The 20,384-nt window shown below is 39.0% G+C and overlaps 1 protein-coding gene across 1 annotated transcript; it reads right to left on the reverse strand.

Moving 5' to 3' along the window:
• Positions 1-14,043: 14,043 nt before the first annotated feature.
• LOC103316924 lies at positions 14,044-18,356 on the reverse strand. Its single transcript, XM_008212935.1, has 2 exons — positions 17,862-18,356; positions 14,044-14,091 (listed from the first exon to the last, which is right to left on the reverse strand). Exons 1-2 carry the CDS (start codon positions 18,354-18,356, stop codon positions 14,044-14,046), a joined length of 543 nt encoding a protein of 180 aa, XP_008211157.1.
• Positions 18,357-20,384: the final 2,028 nt, after the last annotated feature.

Consider the following 20,384-nt stretch of genomic DNA (forward strand, 5'->3'; position numbering starts at 1 on the left):
TATCCAGTAATTATAAAACAGAAATCGAAAATAACAAGAACAAGGAAACATTTTTTGGAACAAAGATCTTTGGAGGAAACAATCTGTTGATACAGGGACATAGGGTGGACGACAATCTCGGAGAACTTAAGGTGTCGGAAGTTCAACCATTGATCATCGAGGATCATCAACGGAGATTCGAACCGCTAAAAACGCAAGCAGTACCTACGATGGAGACACCAAAATTCACAAAATTCGGAATCGAATTCCATACATCAATAGCGTCATTTATAATTGTCATGCTGATTCTAATAATTGGAATAATTTTCATTATCTATAAATATAAATGTAAAAACAGGGGTTCATGTAAAAGCAGGAGTCCAAACAGGAGCCCACAACATACCGAGATAACAAATAACGAGGACGTCATTCAACTTGGGCATGGAGGAGTTATATGAGCCGTATTAGTCGTCGCTTATTCATCGCTTGTTATCGATCGCCTTCTGCATGCCGTATCGATCGCTTTGGCTTCTCGAGACCTGCAACAATAAGGTGTTTATGTTGGCACATACGGCGGAGCACGCATCGAGCACGCATGGAGAACAATGGAGGAAAGATTAAACAAACAAAGTTACAAACCTTTTAAAAAGGCTCTTGCACTGGTAACGAGTCAGTCTCTGTCGGGTTTCCAAGCTGTAAAGACGGATTAATAAATCTGAACAAATCCATATTCAATTTATTTAATTACTTACCTGCGAATCTACGTACGCTCTGCAATACGTACACTTAACTCGCGCGTCTCAAATTTCCTTATGTTTTAAATCTTTCCTAATCTCAATTCTCGTGCATTCCTTTGAGAGTAATTTCTTCTTCTATTTGCGCACTCGCGAGCTCTGATTTTTTTTTCTTTTTTTTTTATTTATGTGCGCGCCCTTATATAAATTTTAGTTTATGACTCTTTCACTCAATCACACAGAATTTAATACGTGAAGAACCAAACAGTTTCGCTCGACAAAAGCTATAAAGATCCCGGACGAGCCCCCAGTTTTGTTAGGGTAGTAATAAATTTACCGAACTAACAAAGTAACGTTGTGTGATTATGCGGATGATAGCTTACTCTCCCATACGGGGGAGATCAGTACTTCGCACTGATTGTTGCACCGAAACTGTTTGCGTGATAATAAAACACCAAGGAAAATTAAATTGTTAACGAGAACGACTTACTTGTGTTTGTTGACGGGGATGACCCAAAGGTTGACGATCAAAACTCTCAAATCAAACAATTTCTTAGACTCAATTATTTCAAAAATTCCTTTATTTGTTTCTGGAGACTTCAAATAACTTTCAAATGGAATAAGACACAATTTCGGTAAATGATGATCAAGACGGAAACACAATTAAGACTAAACTCCAACTTAAAAACTGAGAAATACAACTATAAAATCAAACTCTTCAATAACGTCCTTACTCTTGGATCGCACACACAGGAATGAATAATCGGGGGAGGCGAAGCTTGAAGAAAGCGTCATGGCTTTCTCCCACGCTGGGTGTTTACTTCTCCTTCGCACTTCAGTTTATCCGCGCTCTCTTTCTTACTCATTAGGCCTTATGGGCCTAAGTACGGTCAACGGCTAAACTGCAGCGCCGACTGTGCACGCGCGCTTTCAGCCGAGGGAGGAGAAGTTTGTTTTGGTTTAGGGTTACTTCTTGCGCTCGTTAAGCGTCGAAGTTTCTGGATTTTTCCTGCTGTCTTTGTTTCATTTAATTTAATGTTTCTGAATATTCATCCAGTAACTTCGTCACTTAACAATTTTAAAAGAATTCTAGGTAAAACAACGTGTAATACAATTTTTACTAAAACTTTACCATCAGAAAATATATCAAAGACAAGAGTAGAGTCTGCGACGTTTACACAGTGATAGCAAGTACAACTCAATTAATATCATTAAAAAATTATAAACTTAGAATAATTTTTAAAGTTTAGAATCTTTGTTGGTTGCATTGGACAGCAGATGAAGTTGTTTCGATGAGAAAGTTTTGTAACTTATATTTCCAAATAAACTTACATAGCGACGAAGTATCAAAATATTATCATAGTTTGATAAAACGCGTTTTATGCGAAACATATTTTAAATATAATAGTTGAGCATTCCTACAATAGGTAGCATAATTTAGAAATATTTTATTATAAAAATTCTGATTAGAAAAGTGTGTTTACCGCAAGTGAAGCGAGACCGAACGTGCACAGGGTGGCCGATGACGAGGTCTAGCTGGTGTCCTGTAAGCCTTTGAGCAGTAGATGCTTGTCTTTGTCAACCACTACTTTGTCATGTCGTACACAAATTTTATGCTGTCTTGCTATGGCTGACAGCAGCAAGTCACTTATATTGCTTTTATCACCATGTATTCTAGTGTGGCAATCATGGCAATTCAATGCTCTTTTAGATACACTATTGTTAGATACATTGTATAAATAATTTCATCAAACAAAAGCAAAAATATTGTTTAAAAAATCGAAAAATGTCTATAATATGGTCATAAAAATTTTTATTACGATTGGTCGCGTGATTCCAGAATCATAAGGGTTTACGTACACACACAAACACATACACACTGAAAAATTTACTATTACAAAGCTTCCTCTAGGAGGAAGCAAAACTTAAAAATTTAGATGCAATTAACTGTACTGTATTTACGCACACAAGCATGGTGGACCACGTCGGTGGGTAGTGTACTCACACAAATCATCTAGTACACTGTTTCTGTGGCGCTGCCAAGCGGAGGCAAAGCAAAGGGCTTTAATAACTGTCACAAGGAATGGATGCTATTCGGTTAACCTCTTTATCTAACACCATGGTTAAGGGCCGCGTTATAGGCCGCTCGGAGAGTTTGAGGAACAGAATCTACTATACCTGTCCTCCAGCTGTCCAGTAGATTGTTGTTAACCGACTGCAGCGCTAGCAACTCAAAATGCGGTTTCTGGTCTACAACTGCTTGTGTTACTGCCAGTCCTTCATTTGCGGGCGTCCGTAAAACTTGTGGACGTTCTCTCCTTCCCTCATAGCAGCTAATCGAATTATATTTAGGTAATAACTGTATAATTTGGTAGGTGCCAGGTAATTTTTTAGGTGTATCCTGAGATTTTCTAATGTATTGAACGAATTACCTACCAAATGTTGTCTAGCCTTACATTTTAACATTAATATTACGAATCGATGTGTACTCTAGTAATTATGTATTTTAGGATTTACAATTATGATTGTCCTGCACACTATTTGCTCCGTACGTCCGGTTGGAGGGGGAAATGCGGGGCTTTAGCAGCGCTACAATCGGCTAAAACGTTGTACTAAATGCGAAAATTTTTAAAGTTTTAACGTTGTAAAATAATAATTCAAAAGGGCCACGAAGTTTGCTGTGTAGTAGGTTATAATAATAGCGGCAGAACTTTTCCAGAACTGCACCCCGAAAAAATCGAACAATAAAATGGATTAGCGTGATTATAGTCACACGGAAACTCGCAACCAATCAGCATCTGCCACTACGAGGATACGCGTACATAGGTGTTGCATTGAACCGCACGCCGCCAGTGCTGACGCAGGTCAATGGCTGTTCGATATTTGGCGTACATTTGTATAATGTCGCAATAAGATCCACCCGCTGGCCTTACACGATATAAACGTGCGCGATATTACAGCGTGAAAACTTATATCCTGACCCCTCCATCAACTTGGCTTGTTTCTCCTCAGCTTTTGTCTCAAAAATCTCACCAGATTCTCTTTTACAATTGCGGAAGGACTCCTTAACCGGTGTGTTGTGTGTTGCAACGTCGGATATGATGTTAAATTAAATTAAATCCTGAGTTACAGCCTCTTTGCCTACAGCTTTGGTCCCTCGACTGATGAGTGGGAAAACGCCGTGGAATATGCCAGTGCAAAAGACCTAATCTCAATATGACCAATTTCATTAGTGTAAGGACAGTTGAAGTAATCTTTGTAGTGAATCATCTAGTTATCGACTTTCTTAAAATAAAGTATGATGGTCATTGTCTTGTAATCAAATGGTATCGATTGCCCATACTGGTCTCTTCTATCTAAACGTTTGTTTCGAGATGTATCATATTTGTGATTATTGGTATTTATCGATACAGCTCGTAGTAGACGCAATTGGACATCACCTGTCACATATGGCTCACAGATGTTGCTTTATATCACGAACTAGGATGGCAGTCTATTAAAAAGTCCGTCAGGTCTATCGGAATGTATGATGCATTGATTTTAAATAAAACACATTGGTTGTCTATCTTTTTCAAGTACAAGAATTTTTTTCAGTTTTTCCGAAAAATAGAGTTTGTCACTGAATTGGGAGCAGCTAGTCTTTGCGTAGACTTGATTAACTGTTACATAACAATTACGTTCGTACGTCACCTACAAGTGACCACGGATGTATTCTAAATTAATTATTTTCTCAATTAAAGTAAAAACATCTGTAAAATTCAGCGGATGAATCAGTGATTCCGTAACTGCAAAATTTTCCACTTTCGTCTCATTCGTCTTAAGTCTTGTGGAAGATATTTGCTATAGTGTTGGCATGTTAGAGGTATTTGAACTTAAGTGAGCGCGACTAGCCATGAACCTTGTAATCTTATCTTGTGGCAACTATGTAATATAATGCGTTGTAGTACAATCGAGTAATGGATGATGGATCAGCAAAGCGCACGTTATTTATATTTGCACTAACATTTCTCAGCATTGTGTGCAGCCATTTGAATGATTTTTGTTTTTGATTTTGAGCTAACAAAACCAGAGAAACCTGATTCTCTCTCTTTCTCTCTTTTTTTCTCTATTTCGTACGATGCTTTGTAGTTCTAATTCAGCTGTTATGTCAATAGCCTTGGAAATTTAGGTGTATAGTAAGCGACGCCAACGGTCCTTTTCAACAGTTTTTTCAGTGTACATGTCGACGTCGTTGCTGCTGTGATGTATAAAATAGAGCTGTGTGTTTTGCTTCCTCTTAGAGAAATCTTTTTAACAGTAAACTAGCATGATTCACCTCGTGCCTAACGTCGCTTGGTTAAAATATATATTGCACTGGTGATAAAATTCAAGTTTTGTTAAAATCTTTTTTCATAATGTCGATTCCTAATAGGGGGGTAGAGATGAAAATTTTGAATAATAAAGATTTGAAAACAAAAATTGATTTATAATGGAAGGTAGAATTTTAGAAATATTAATATTAAAACGCTATGATGGTTAAAAAAAAAATTTTTAATTTTTAATTTAAAACAAAAATATTCTAAACTCTTGTTATTGCCTCTTTCCTAATATTTAAATTCAAAATTTTTGCTTTAGAAATTGTTTTATTTTATTTTTTTAGTTTTTAAGTTTTTGCCTTTTATGCTTTAATTCTTTTTAATTTTAATTTTTTTTAATTTTTACCGTCAAGTTAAATTGATTATTTAATCTCTGATTATTATGAAAATCATTTTTCAGAATATATACAAACATATTTATGCAATTTATAAAGTAACTTTATTTTATCGTGTATTTTAATACATTCAACGTATTTGATAACAAATTAGCCATTTAGAAACGTACTTCTAACAAAAAACTATTAGAAAAAAGTAAAAAAATATAATAAACTACTGCCAATTTATCGGCACGTAGCTTTATCCAACTGAATTTATAGGTCCAAATCTGTTTTTACATTTTAGCTCTTTACTTGAGAACCGCTCGACAAAATCGTTTAAAATTTTAGCAGTAGATAGCTTTTTTATAGTGAATCTCTGGTAGAAAAGCACTCATTTAAAATAGCCATAAAGGCAAAAACTAGCTAAGTAAAATGTAAAATAACTAGACATTTTAAATTTCCTAAAAGCAGCGATATCTTGTGCATTAGTTATGGGTGAAAATTATATTTCATGAAAATATCAATAAATCAATTAATTTCTTGGATGCAAGATACAAAATTATTAATATTCAGGCATAAACTGAATAATTTGAATAATTCAAACATATGGAAAAGCTCTTAGGGCTTGTGTGGAACAACGTCTGCGTGGCTCAGTCGGCAAAGGCGCAGGGCCGTACTTATTTGGCCTCATGCAGGGTGTGGGTTCATGTCCTCGGTCAGACAGATTTTTTTCTGTTGCAAAAATATATTCTATACTTTTGTAAAGACCGTACTAAATATAAGGATGGGCTGCGCGAGTTCTATAAATTATTATCTATTTATTCGGAAACTAGCATAAGCTCGAGAGCTTTTATTGTTACTAGAGTTACGCGCGGACTGAAAGATCTAAGTACGTCCCACGCTACTCGTCCGTGCGGACGCGGATTTGTGCGCGAACGGTATTCTGTTACTTGTGGTCGTTGAATGCAACTTCCGTGTCCTGCGGACTCAGTGTTATGTCCGTTATTCTCACCTCGTGTGTGGACGCTGATGGGTTATCCACAGGAATCGAACTCCTACCTGCATGTCGTGAAAGCGTGATTGATACGAATTTATTTATGCCAATTAAGGTTTGATTATTATTTACGAGGTAATACACAAGGGTTTCAATTGTATAGATTTTTATGTTTCTTTTTTTTTACCCAGAGCACTTCACATACGTTCAGAGTACAGAGTTTTACTGAATTTAGATGTTGTATTATGACGTTGGCAAGTTTTACGTTTTACGGTTGTTTCTTAAAATATTTAGTCTAATTTCTTAGTTGTATTTATAATTGATTTTAGCAACTTACAATTATTATTTATCTGCGTACTTAAGATGGTTCTAAACACCCGTTTGTGGCAGATGCTGATCGTATTAGTCTACAGGCGTTCACGTGGCAATATATTTATGTTGGTTAACTGCTCTTGCTAACGCCGGAGATTCCACTCGACGGTCCTTAGCTTGTACTTATCTCTGTGTCACGGATCTGAGTTTAAAGGGCTCTCCGGTGTATGCTATACCAAGAGACGGATTTAGCACGCTCCCAAGGTGTTGGACAGATTTAGCACGCTCCAAACATCAACACTAGCAAGCACTGCCGGTTCATCTTAGAATCAGTCGCTACCGCAAGGGATATGTTAATACGCAAAAGGCACAGCGTGGATCGGCTCCGGGGTTTTTAAAGCCTCGGTGCCGATGCAAGCAGTTATGTAATTTATGCTCATGCTTCGCGCGCGATGAGTGTTGACACAGAAGTCAGAGCATTCGCTCTGATGTTCAGCGCTCGGTTGTGCAATGTCGCAATCAGATGTACCTGCGATCCGTATGTACTCTCTAACTGCTCACACGGTTGCCGTTTCGCAGGATGTACAAATATATAATTTAATAGTATAAACGTGAGACATTACACTTTTCTATGAACTAAAAACTCGAATCTAAGCCTGCTAGCTACCATTTTCCAATTCCAACCTCAAACCATAATAAGCCACGTGTAACCCAGCTGTGTTACTCAAACAACTACAATGGGGAGTTTGTACTTAAAAACAAGGTAAGAAGATTGAATCCAAGAACTGCCCATTAAGATGGAGAAAAAGAGTTATATTCTGCCTAAGAAATGGCAACGAAAACTGCCCAGTTCTTAGATTATATGCCAAGAACTGGCCATTAAGTGGGTTACCGAGTCTATCAGGGATCGCCAAATAAAATTTTGAAGAATTTGACTACATTGGTTTAGAGATATAAGGAATCGAAAAATAAAAAAAAAGGAAAATTTGATTTCTCAAAAACCATAAGAGTTTTAAAGCTGCGCAATAAACTTAGCCAAAACACATAAAATATCTTTACTTCCGTAATCAAGGCTTTCTGCTTTCTCTTTGGTGACTGACTCCTTTTCTTTTCTGGCGCTCGTTTTCGTAAGAGTCTCTTCATGGTTTCTTTGCAATCCTTAGCGATGTGGCCAAACTTGTTGCAATTAAAGCACTTTGATTCGTTGTGCGTGCAGTCAGCTGTCACGTGACTCTGGCTGCCACATCTCTCACACCTTTTGTTTAGTCTGTCGCGGCTTTTTGATCTTCCTTCTGACGAGCGGCTCCTTCTGTCCTCTTTGACACTTCCAAACAGCGCTGACCTTTTGGTGCTCTTTTGGCGTGAGTTATTGATCTGAAAAATTAAATCTTTCAATTCATTGTATGTGTATTTCCTACCCATGCCATGGCTGGCTATATTTTCTGCCGTAATAATCTCTGAGTAGGCTTGCTCTACTGCGTTGTAGAATAGGCTTTTCTTTGCGGTTTCTGTCATATCTGACGAAATCTTCGAACTTAAGAAAGTTCTCCTTTGCGATCCATGACATTTCAATGACCAGTTTGTCACTTAAATTGGCCTGAGCCTCGGTACTTTCTTGTAGCACACGGATGAGTTCCTTCATGTTGATCTTAGTTACGTTTTGAAGCGTGTGCGTGGGCGTTGACCTAATGGCTCCTGTTCCCTCTACGTCGCTGCAGTGGTTTGCAGGTCCTCTTAACCTTATCATTTGGTCCTCGGCTGCTTTCAGAATATCCAGCATTCTGACTGACTCTTCCAGCGTAAGGATGTTCATATATATGAAATACACATTATCATTAGTCTGCGGTTGAGAGAATACCCTTGCAAGGCTCATGTTACTTTGTGCACAAGCAGCAGGCTACCATGCAGTTAGTCGAGGCACTGTTCTAATAGAAAAGCTCCCCAACCAACCTAGTCTCTTCTTGCAGAATGTGTGCCGAAGCACGGCTCCTGCCTTCCGAGACCCACGGAGCACGAGAACAGGTTTGGCATATCTGTATTAGGGTCTAGTTTTTATTGAACGTGGGACACTGACTAAGTGTCTGTACGTGCGAACGTACCTAGTCAACGTCGTGGGTACATGTTAAACCTCTTACAGATCCGCGCAGACTTTTACATACATTCATATAAACATTTCATGAACAGACTTCATTACCCAATTGGAAACTTTTGTCCTTGTTTGTGATGATTCAGATGTTTCCTTTGAAAGGTGCCAGCCAGATTTCATAGTTTGGTTGATCGTAGCATAAATCACACTGGTCCAAGATCTTTTCACGTATATCTTCCCAGTCTGTATCCGAGCTTGAATCTGTTGGAACATATCATGATTAATATTCACTCTTTATCCTGCATACAGGTTTTCAACTGAAAGTCTTTTTGTTGAGTTAATTAATTAATGCATTGCAGAGTTTACTCGCACACCAGCAGCCCCTACTACCCGGTGTTTGCAAGCAGCACAGCACGCAGGCAGACTTACACTAGATGTGGAAGCGTGCGTTCCTATATTATCGCGTCATTTTCCTTATATGTGTGAACTTTTTTGTTCAATTAATTTATTAAATAAATTAATTTCTGAGTGCGCCGATACGTTAGCAGTCCCATCTGCGCGGTGTCTGCAAGCAGCACAGCACGCAGGCAGACTTACAGTAGATGTATAAGTACATATTGACAATTTAAAATTGCCGCGCCTACGGAGAGCGATCACGTGACCTGCGCATCTGCGCACAGCCTGTTTCTCAGCTGTCGCCTTCTCGTCAATACCTCGGTACTCACAGTCAACGACGTCGGCTTTTAGGAAATCTCGAAAGATCAACAGACACGAGTGGACGAACTCATCCAATACGAAAAAGAACTCTTCGGAAGTATACAGGGCCCCACACCGCTCATCGAATACACAATAAAGGTAACCGAATCAAATCCAGTCAAACAACGCTACTGGCCACGCAACCCCGCCATGCAACAAATAATCGACGAGGCTGTCGAAGAAATGTTACAGGAAGATGTGATTGAGCCATCCGACGGCGCTTGGAGCTCCAACATAGTTCTCGTAAAGAAAAAGGATGGAAAGAGGCGTTTCTGCATCAACTTCCAGGGCATCAACAAAAGCAGCATCAAAGATGCACTCCCGCTACCACAAGTTCACGCGACACTAAACAAACTCCGGGGAGCAAAGTACCTAACCACGATCGACCTGAAAAATGGATACTGGCAAATACCGCTGTCAGAGGAAAGCAAGAAGTATACCGCTTTTACCGTTCCGGAAGAGGCTTAATGCAATTTAATGTTCTTCAATTCGGTTTACACTCGGCACCAGAAGCATTCATGCGGCTAATGAACGCAGTCATCACACCAGATTTAGAACCAAATGTGTTCTGTTACCTCGACGACATAGTCATTGTTACAGAGGACATTGAACAGCACCTACAGCTGATTAGCGAAACCTTTCGCCGATTACGGGACGCCAAGCTGAAGCAGAATTGGAAGAAAAGCCACTTTTGCAGAAAACAGCTGAAATACCTAGGTCATGTCGTCAACGAGGAGGGGCTACACACGGACCCAGAGAAAGTAAGGGCAATCACCGATCTGCAACCGCCAACGAACCTCAAAGAGTTACGCCGGTTTTCAGGATTAATATCCTGGTACAGGAGGTTTATTTTGTAAGTGATAAAGAAAACGGCCCCCCTTAACAGGCTATTAAAGAAGAAAGTGAAATGGGTGTGGGGTCCCGACCAAAAAGAAGCATTCGAAAGGCTCAAATTAGACCTAGTGCAAGCCCCAGTCCTAGCGTGCCCAGATTTCGCCAAGACGTTTGTGTTACAAACCGATGCCAGTAACGAAGGATTAGGGGCAGCCCTAACTAAAGAAGAGGATGGAAAAGAACGGGTGATCGCCTGCGCCAGCAGATCATTAAACCAGGCCCAACGGAACTACTCAGCAACAGAAAATTAATGTCTCACCATAAAATGGGGACTTCGGAAGTTCCGAGAATATCTCGAGGACTATCATTTTGTCGTCCTGACAGACCACCAGTTTCTTAAATGGCTCGAGAAGAGTGACAATCCGTCAGGTAAATTAGCACAGTGGGATTACGAGGTCAAATACCGAAGAGGTAAAGATAACACCGTCGCATATGCTCTATCCAGACAACCAGTAGCTGTATGCAACATCGATATCAAAACAAACTGCACGTAGTACACAAAAAAATTGACTGCTGTCCGGCAGGATCCAAAAACCTATCCGGAGTACTGTATCAAGAATGGAGCATTACACCGCCATATCCTACACACGTTGGATTTTAACGACACAGACGCGGCCGAAGACTGGAACATCTGCATACCCACCGAAAAACGAACCGAAGTTTTAAGATAATGCCATGATGATCTAACCGCAGGGCATTTGGGAGTGGCCAAAACACTACAGCGACTGGCCCGGAAGTACTACTGGCAAAGTATGTTACAGGATGGAGTCAGGTACGTGCGTAGCTGCATAAATTTCCAAACTTACAAAGCCCAACAACAGACAAAAGCGGGTACCATGCACGCGACCAACGTCGAACAATCTTGGGAGATGGTCTCGATTGATCTTGTCGGACCTCAACCTCGGTCCAACAAAGGAAACATATGGCTACTATTAATGCAGGACAGATTTATCAAGTGGGTTAAGCTAGCAGCACTTAAGAAAGCCGACAGTAGGGCCATAATCCGGCACGTAAAGGAAAAAGTTCTCCTCCGACATGGTTGTCCCAACACGCTAGTCAGCGACAATGGTGTGGTTTGGTCGACAATTTGTCAGCAGAGAATTTGAAGAACTCCTGAAAGAAAACGGGGTAAATCAGCGAAAAACCCTGCCGTATAGTCCGCAATGCAACCCAGTAGAACGGACCAACAGGATAATAAAAACAATGATCGCCCAATATGTAGGCAAATATCAGAATAAATGGGATCAAAATTTGCACGAGCTAGAGTTCGCCTACAATACCGCTAACAGCACAGTCACCGGCTACACTCCGACATATTTAAACACAGGAAGAGAGTTTAGAACGCCAGGTAGAACGAAAGGCGAATTCGCACGACGCGGATTAAGCGCGCGCGCGCAACATCCGCAGGGCGAGTCCGCACGAGCACGGAGCGCGGCAGCCGGCGAGCGACTCAGCGACGACGCGCCAGGCGGCGCGAGCAGTGCACACGGTGCGCCGTGAACACACCTATACACATCCGCGCCGCGCACCTTTATAAGGCGGATCGCGCGGCGCAACGGACAGTTCTCCTCGAGCTCCACTCCGGCTAGTATCGTGCGCACACGTTAATACAAGGAACAGCGAGAGATAGACCTTTTCTGTGATAATATACGCCGACGAAATCGTCTCGTGAGCCCACGTGACGATTTGGTAGACGAATCAAAACCCGAAACTCCGAATGAACACACGAGGCAACCTGGAACACCCGAACGACACCGAGTCTCGTCTACGTGAGCACACGTGGGCGACACCCGGTGCCGCCGTAAAATCCTAACCTGCATTCCGATACATTGCTGTATCCCTCTGCCACTGTGAGCATACAGGGTTAAGGGAGTAACAATAGTTCCGCCGGCGATTCGCCCGGTCGTGCGCTCACGTCGGTGAAACAAAGGTAAATTCCTAACCAACAAAGCCAGCCTTACGCCGACATCTCACGATTCGTTTTATCTCTGTGTACACACAGGATAAAGAGAAGAACGAGATGAGCGACGAAGATTTGTGAAGCCGTGCGCTCACGACTCCCCAAATCCGAATGAATTCCTAACCTCATAATCCGCCACCGACCCGTCATACCGCCACCGAACCGATACACCGCAGCCGCGAACACCGAATCATTCTTGTAACGAAATCGCGTATATGTTCTTGTAAATTGTTAACCGCATTAGTTTAAACAATTCTACTTGTAAAGGCAAAGTATTTTTAACAAGACGCATAATAGATTTCTGTTTCAGCGGGGATTTAACAACTGATTCCAAATGCTATTGTTTAATTATGAAATATATTTTGTTATTGTTGAGAATATAAAAACAGACTCTTTTTTGCTCCTTTCCCCTATCCTGATCCTGGAACCGACTGATTATCCAGTATCTTGGGGAAAGTTAAATCGTTACAACTGAATAAGTTTATCAATAAAGGGTTTTAGAAATAAATTCATCACTGGCTCCTTATTGTTGTAACATAATTCACATAGAATAAGATTTTTTTCCTAATTCAGTAAAGCAACTCATTATTCGCAACTTGAATAGTCCATATACATTTTTTTGAAGATTCTCAGAGAATTACTCCATCAACGTTCCATTGTATTGATATATCTGTATTACTTATAATATTTTTATTTCGAAATTCTTTATACACGTCTGCATTTAGCACATCACTTTCATCGCACTCTCTTCGTATACAATTATATACATTACTATTTATCAACTCTTCTAGTTGTTGCTTCAGTTGAATGTAAAAAGAATAATTTTCTTCTTCTTTTAAATTAAAGTTTTAATGAGTTTTTTCGACACTTGCTACATATAGAGTTATCATTTTCATAAAAATCTAGTAATTTATCACAGCAATAATAGTAATTAATCATTTCCTGGTCAGAAAATGGTTCTAAGAATCTGTACTTAGATTTATAGCCCATCTTTTAGATACCATTGCCTCCGACAGCGTCAACATTACCATTGCCTCCGACAGCGTCAACATTACCATTGTGATTGACAGCATCATCATTATCATTGTCATCGATAGCGTCATTATCATCATGTGTTGTATACGTCACGTCAACCTACTATGACCTAGACTGGCCGGTCAACGTACACGCGGATAACACGTTCAACCAACGAAGTACCTCGCCACGGTAATTGGGAATATTCCACGGCAGGCATAACAGAGGCCAACGAACCAACAACGGTCGGCAACACAGAGCACGACAAAACAACCAAGCCACTGACACGCGCGGCGGCAGATGAAAGGGCAACGATCCTTAATAAACTAGGTCAAACAAGGAGAGACACCCCAGAGCTACCGGACAATAAGGAGGCCATAAATCTCGGACAAACGACCCAAATAAGTGGAAATCGATACGACAATGAGGGAAATTACAATAAAGAAAACCATTACAGCTGGCCAGACTAGGGGCCACGCACTGAGGAACACTGATTAATAAAAGGGGCGCCCACCCCTACTGAGACATACGTCCTCCCTAATTCCTGATTGGCCAGAACCTACCCTGTGCTTATGCATTACCCTCATCCCTATAAATACCAATGGAGAGCAAGGAGGAGTATTCTTTCGTAACCCGGAGTTCTTACTGGTAGGGCAAAGCTCTGCCCGACTCGCGACTTGAACTATTTTTCTGTAATCAAACTTAGAGTCAGAGCGTTCGCCAAGTTTTTGCACATAGTCATATTTCTACCTCAGACACGAGTTGTACTCAGTCGAGGACTTGTATGTTGTACTATTTATAATCTGACGAGTTGAATAAACCATTTCTCTCAATTACTTAATCCTTGCGTACGAATTATTACATTTCAAACTCCGTGCCCTTTGAGACGAGCTACAGCGCCAGAACGAAAGCGAGCCACCCTTTCGGTAACTACAAGTCAGCTTCGTCAAGTTAAGTCGATTCTTCTATCAATCTTCTCAAATTCACGTCAGTGTCGCATGCAACGTTATTGTGTCAGTACATAGTGTTTAAACCTTGCTAGTCCAATACATTTAGAAGTCACTCTGAGTTTCGTTACTCCGTGAGCTATCACTATTGCAAAGTCAGCCGAGCTACCGGTCAAGTCGCGCGCTTCTTTATCTTTTCCCTAGGCGGTATCGCCTGAGCGGACTGCGCTAAATGAAAGGTCTCATCGACTCGGAATCTGTAATTATTTCTATCGTCCGAGTATTCGCTCTCTGCGGCCACCCGGATGTAATACATATTTATCATTTAAAGATTTCAATTGGTCGTCTACATAATCCGGGTCAAAGTTTTGCAGCTGATCAGCAATATGTCTTTCCATTATGCACTCAGTGTTGTTTATACTTTTAGTACTTTCTGACTACATTTTAAAAATAATAATTATGAAAAATATATCAAACCATAATATCAAGAAAAAATTATTGTTAACAAAATAATTTCCAAATAATACCAAACTACAATACGTTTTCTAGCAACGAAGTTTCCACTTATGCTGATACAATAAAAATTCATAGGATTTTGTTAGACAAACTCAATATATTATTATAAAAATTTTCTAAGTTATTTTAATAGAAAACGTAAATGTTTAGAAGTCTTACAATAGGACGAGATCCTTTTACAATAATACCATTGTCTATATCATTTCATGATATAAGTAGGCTTTTTACACTTGACACAAATAAAGATTTTGTCAACTTCAGTTAATATCGTTGAGAACCAAGTGTTTAATTTAAAAAAGTTAAACTTATCAAATAATAGTATTTTAAAGTCAAATTATTTTGTTTTTACTTTGAAACGGTCACGACTCTTTTCGGTCTGGTGCAAATATTTGATATATATTATCACAGAAAAGTTGTGAACATTTTCTGCCTTGTGTCTTAATTCTGACAACAGGTCAAGAAAGAGTGAATGTCATTGAATGTAATGATTTTAGTATAGGTCAGGTCCAGGATACCAGGTAGTGGAGTTTTATCAAAATAATAAGATCTTGTTGTATGTTAAAATAACAAGTTAAATATATTCAATGAATCGTTTATCACGGAGAATATTGCGTAAATTGCAATATTCTTTTTAACAAAAAGAATGTGTAAGTCCGCTTTTGATTTTTACAATAGATTTTTAGCAGATACGCTTTATTTTGCGTTATCTCTAACTAATTAAAGTCTGTTTTTATAGATGTAGTGTTCAATTTGTATGTTACATTAGTTTGTAAAAGATACGCTTAAATTGCGTTATCCTTTGAACCTAAATGCGCAAGTGTTTATTTCGGTAAAATACAATTTATTATTAGATGCGCGTAAATTGCGTCATCTAATAGTAATCAAATTAACTTTATAAATATATGAAATTTTCTATTTTTAATCTAAGCTAAATGATACGCTTAAATTGCGTTATCATTTAAACAAGTTCGAATTTGAAAAAATATTTCTAAGTATTTTTACTTAAGGCGGAAATTGCTCTTGAGTAGAAATTAGTGCGCTTAAATTGCGCTAGAGCTAGTGAATACGCTAGGCCGCGCAGGGCCTTTTATAGCAGGCCAAGCGAGCGCAAATCGAGTTCCGAAATTAATCATACAATCGCACATCTCATATGTATATAGATATTCGCGAGCAAAGCTGCGCACGTTTCGCCGCTGCCGCGTCATTGCTCGCTCCTAGTCAGCACGCATACACATATTCATCAATGCGAGCTACGCCGCTGCGTGCTCGCTCTTGTTGCGTAATCTTTGTTTTGCTCCTGTCCCGCCGCTGCTGGCTACTCTGCGGTGTTGTTTACGTGCCAGAGCGGGACAGCGGAGCAGTCTTATGTTTCTGAAAATTAGTCGAGTGACTTTAGTATATTGATTTATTTAAATCAGGCCGCAGATCGTGGCGGGGCATTGCAACTTGATTTAATAAATAAAATAAGCATTGCTTTGCTTGGATTCAATTCTAAAACAATAATAATAAATAGTTTATATATTTAAATGATATAATAGTTTATATATATATGTATATATATATATATATATATATATATATATCTTTGTCTTTAACTGTTACAATATATACAGTGCAGCGTGTTTTGTAGGTTATACATACATGTAAATGTGTTCTAAGAGCTATGCCACATTAAACACGAAGCTTTGTAGACTGGCTCTAGAAAGTTCCAGCAGAAAACTCTAGCCTAATGTTCTAGGTCCACCGACACCGCGCTCTATTGCAGTTGAGATTTTGAGAAAAAATAGACATTTTATGTGTCTTGGCTAAGTTCATTGCACAGCTTCCAAACCCCTATGGTTCTTAAGATATCGGGTTTCAATTTTTTTTTGAAAATTTTTTGATTTCTTATATCTCTAAAACAATACAGTCAAATGCTTCAAAATTTTATTTGCTGATTCGCCATAAAAAAGCTATTTGCTTAATTAAAAACTTGTTGTATAACAATATATGTACAGTGTGAGGAATAGAACTTACAATTATGGAGAAGACCGGTACAAAGTTTTGTCGAGAAGGCGCTTCCCCGCCATGCGCCAGTGAGGAAGAAGTCGAGCAGCCGTGTTGACAATTTCTTCCGCTATTGACGTCAGAGCCCGGCTTATGTTTGTTTTGTTTTCAGCTCGTGTATAAGGTGTATGTATACTGTATTTAAATCCGTGGTTTTTTGTGTCTAGGTGTAGAAATCATTCGAGGAAGGTGTCTAAGGGGTACAGGGTGGCCGATGACAAGAAACAGTTAGTGTGCTCCGTGGTTTTGAGTTTATACGTGTAAAATCATTTGAGGGCTGTGTCTAGGTGTATAGAGTAGCCTATGACAAAGTCTGAGTGGTAACTACTCAAAAAAATATACTAAAAAGGACTGAAATCTCTAAAAAAATTAACTTTTGATAAATCAAAAGGTTAGGTGAGTTTGGTAATTATTATGGTTGGAAAATTATTATGGATGACAATCACATAGCATTTCATACATATTTATTACAATTCTTATATTTGTTAAAGTTGATTGTGACTCAATAAATGCTGTAGCAAATGTAATAATTGTAACTATAGATAAAAAAGGTAATGAGATCAATGAAAAAATAGTCAAGTTAAAAAATATATATATATATATATATATATATATATATATATATATATATATATATATATATATATATATATATATATATATATATAAATCTGTTTATTCAACTTTAAAGTTTTACATGAGATATTTTAATTTTAATTATTTACATTTACTTTTTACTCTCTCCTTTTCATTTTCATAATGTTTGTGTGTAATTCTTGTGTGTGTGTCAGTGTACTTGTTCGTGTGGTGTATTCTCTTCGCTCTTCGCTCTTCTTCTCTTCTGTTTTCATTTATCTGGGGTTTCTTTTTTTTATCTTCCTTCCTCTCTTCTTCTCTCTGTTCCTTCTCCGTCTTTTCCTCTTTTTCCTCCTTTCTGCTGACGCTTTTCACCTTCTTTATCTCTTCCTTCCCTTTCTCTTCTGCTTCTCCCTGCGTGTTCTTATTCTTTTTTGTTCCATTTCTTTCCTTTTTTGTTCTACTCTTTCTGACTCTTGTATTTTCACCTTTTTCTTCTCTATCTCCTTTTTTATTTTCTTCCTGCATCCTCATCTCGCACAGCATCGCTTCTTTCCAACTCTCTATTAACGGCTCTTCATCTGTTTCTTCTTCTGTGATCTTGTTTAGTCCTCCTTCTTTCCTGTTCCATTTGAACCATTCTTCTCCGATCTTAATCCATTTGTTTTCTAATCTTATCTTAAGTTTCTCACCTTTTTCCGTCTTCTTTTCCTCTAACTCTCTTACCATCTTTATCAGGTGGAATCTGTCCTCCCTTTCCTTTAGGCTTAGCCACTCGTCCAAAACATAAAAGTTATCCTCTCTTGCCGCCCATCTCCATTTCCATAATTTCCTTCTACCTTTAACCTCTTCAAAATCTATTCTCAGCATGTTTTCGTTAACCTTTTCTGTCCACCACCTTTCCTCCTATTTTCTTTTTTATCCACTCTCTTATCTCTCTTACCTATCTGTCTCCAGTATAGTCCTTTCTTGATGAACAGCGACTGTTCGTGTCTCTTTCTTTCTTATCTCTTTCTGATTCTTCCTCACTTTCCTCTATTGTTGTTATCTTTTCCTTCCTTCCTTGTGTGTCCTCTTCTGTCCCTTGCTTTCCAATTTCTCTATTCTTTTTCCCAATTCTCTAATTTCCTCATCCTTCATCTTGAGATCTTTCCACCATTTCTCTTTTCCTCTTCTTTCCTCCTTGTCTTTTTCTAGCATCCAGATTTCCAGCTCCCGTATCCTTTCTAGATCCCGTTCAAGTCTCTCCTCCAATTTTTTCGTTTCACTCATCTCCTTTTTACTTCCTTCCTCTTTTTTTTCTTTCCCTCTTTATATTTGTCTGTTTCTCAGCTTTCTAACCTGTCCGTTTTCTCTCCACCTCGTGTTGCCACCTCCCCTTTTTTGCGCGTTCTTAAATTGCTTGTGCTTGACCCACCTGCTCCGCTCCTTGAGTTCCGTTTTACTCTTCTTCCTCGTTCCGTTCCGCTCTTTTCCTTATCCTTTTTTTTTGTAGTAGTTTCCCTAGATTCTTCTGTCGTCCATTCAGTTTCTCTTGCCATGTTCCTTCCGTTTTTGTATTTTCACACTCTTCCATTGTATGTTTTGCTGTCTCCAATTTTTCTCTACATATTCTGCATTTTCTGTTTTCTTCTGTTCAGTATTTATTTGCTCTCGTTTCATTCCCCAGTCTAAATCTTGCCTGCGTCGCTAGTTATTTGGTTCTTTTTTCCCTCCTTTTTTGAGGTACTCTGGTGTTTCTCCGTAGCTCTCTATTACTACCTTTATTTCTTTTGCATATTCAGATTTTTCCATTTTTTCATTCCACTGCTGTCTCTCTATACCTTTGCTTATCTGTTCTAAATCGGGCCATACTGGTCCTTCTTCCATCTTTTCCATATATCCTTGGAGTGAGATTCCTCTACCTTCCAGATATTTTTTCCTAAAATTCGCGTCTTCTCTTACTCTCTGCTGTCCTCTCGCCTCCTTCTGTAGCTCCTTCTAACATTCCTTTAAAAGCGTCCCTTCCTCTGCTGTCCTTAGTTTTTCTTCATATTTTAGCGCTCATTTCCCTGCCTTAACCGCGATTCCTTCTCTCCTTGTTTCTAACATTAAAACGTGTCTTGGGGTGTTTCAATCTGCTTTTAATACCCATTTCATGTACTTGTCTTGAATCCTCTCTATTTCTTTATATTCTTCCCACCCCCAGATTTCAGCTCCATACAGTATCAGCGATTTTACCAGGCAGTCGAAGAGCTTCATCCTCAGGTGCCAGTTTTATTTGAACAGCTTTTCCCCGATACTCCATATTTTCCGTAGTGCTGCGTTTGCCTTCCATCTTACATTCTTTATCTGTTCCTCTTTTTTGTTGTAACATTTCAGCTCATACCCCAGGTATGTGAAACTTTTAACTTCCTGGATTTCTTTCCCATCCCATTTGAATGTTACTTTTCCCTTCCTGTCTCCCCTTTTTCTGCATCTCATTATCTTCGACTTTTCTACGTTCAGTTCCAGTCCTTTCTTTTTTATGTATTTCTTAAATATCTTCAGCATTTTCCTCATTCCTTCTTCGTTATTTGCCATTAACACTATGTCATCTGCGTATCCTATTGAGTATACTTTCTTGTTGCCTAATATCAATCCTCGTTCCTGTACTTTCTTCATTTCTTGTTCTAAATCTGCAAATGCGATGTTGAATAGCGCCGGCTGAGTGGGCACCCTTATCTCACACCTTTTTCCATTTTGAACTTTCCTGTCCTTTTTTTACCAATTCTAACTCTGCTGTGTATATCTTTGTATATTTCTTTTATTTTCCTTATGTACTTGTCTTTTACTTTTTTCTTTTCCATAATTGTCCATATCTCCTCTCATTTTAGTTTGTCAAACGCCGCTCTCATATCAGCAAAGAATAAAAACACC

This window comes from Nasonia vitripennis (assembly GCF_009193385.2).
Source record: "Nasonia vitripennis strain AsymCx chromosome 4 unlocalized genomic scaffold, Nvit_psr_1.1 chr4_random0003, whole genome shotgun sequence".
Classification (NCBI taxonomy): Eukaryota; Metazoa; Arthropoda; class Insecta; order Hymenoptera; family Pteromalidae; genus Nasonia; species Nasonia vitripennis.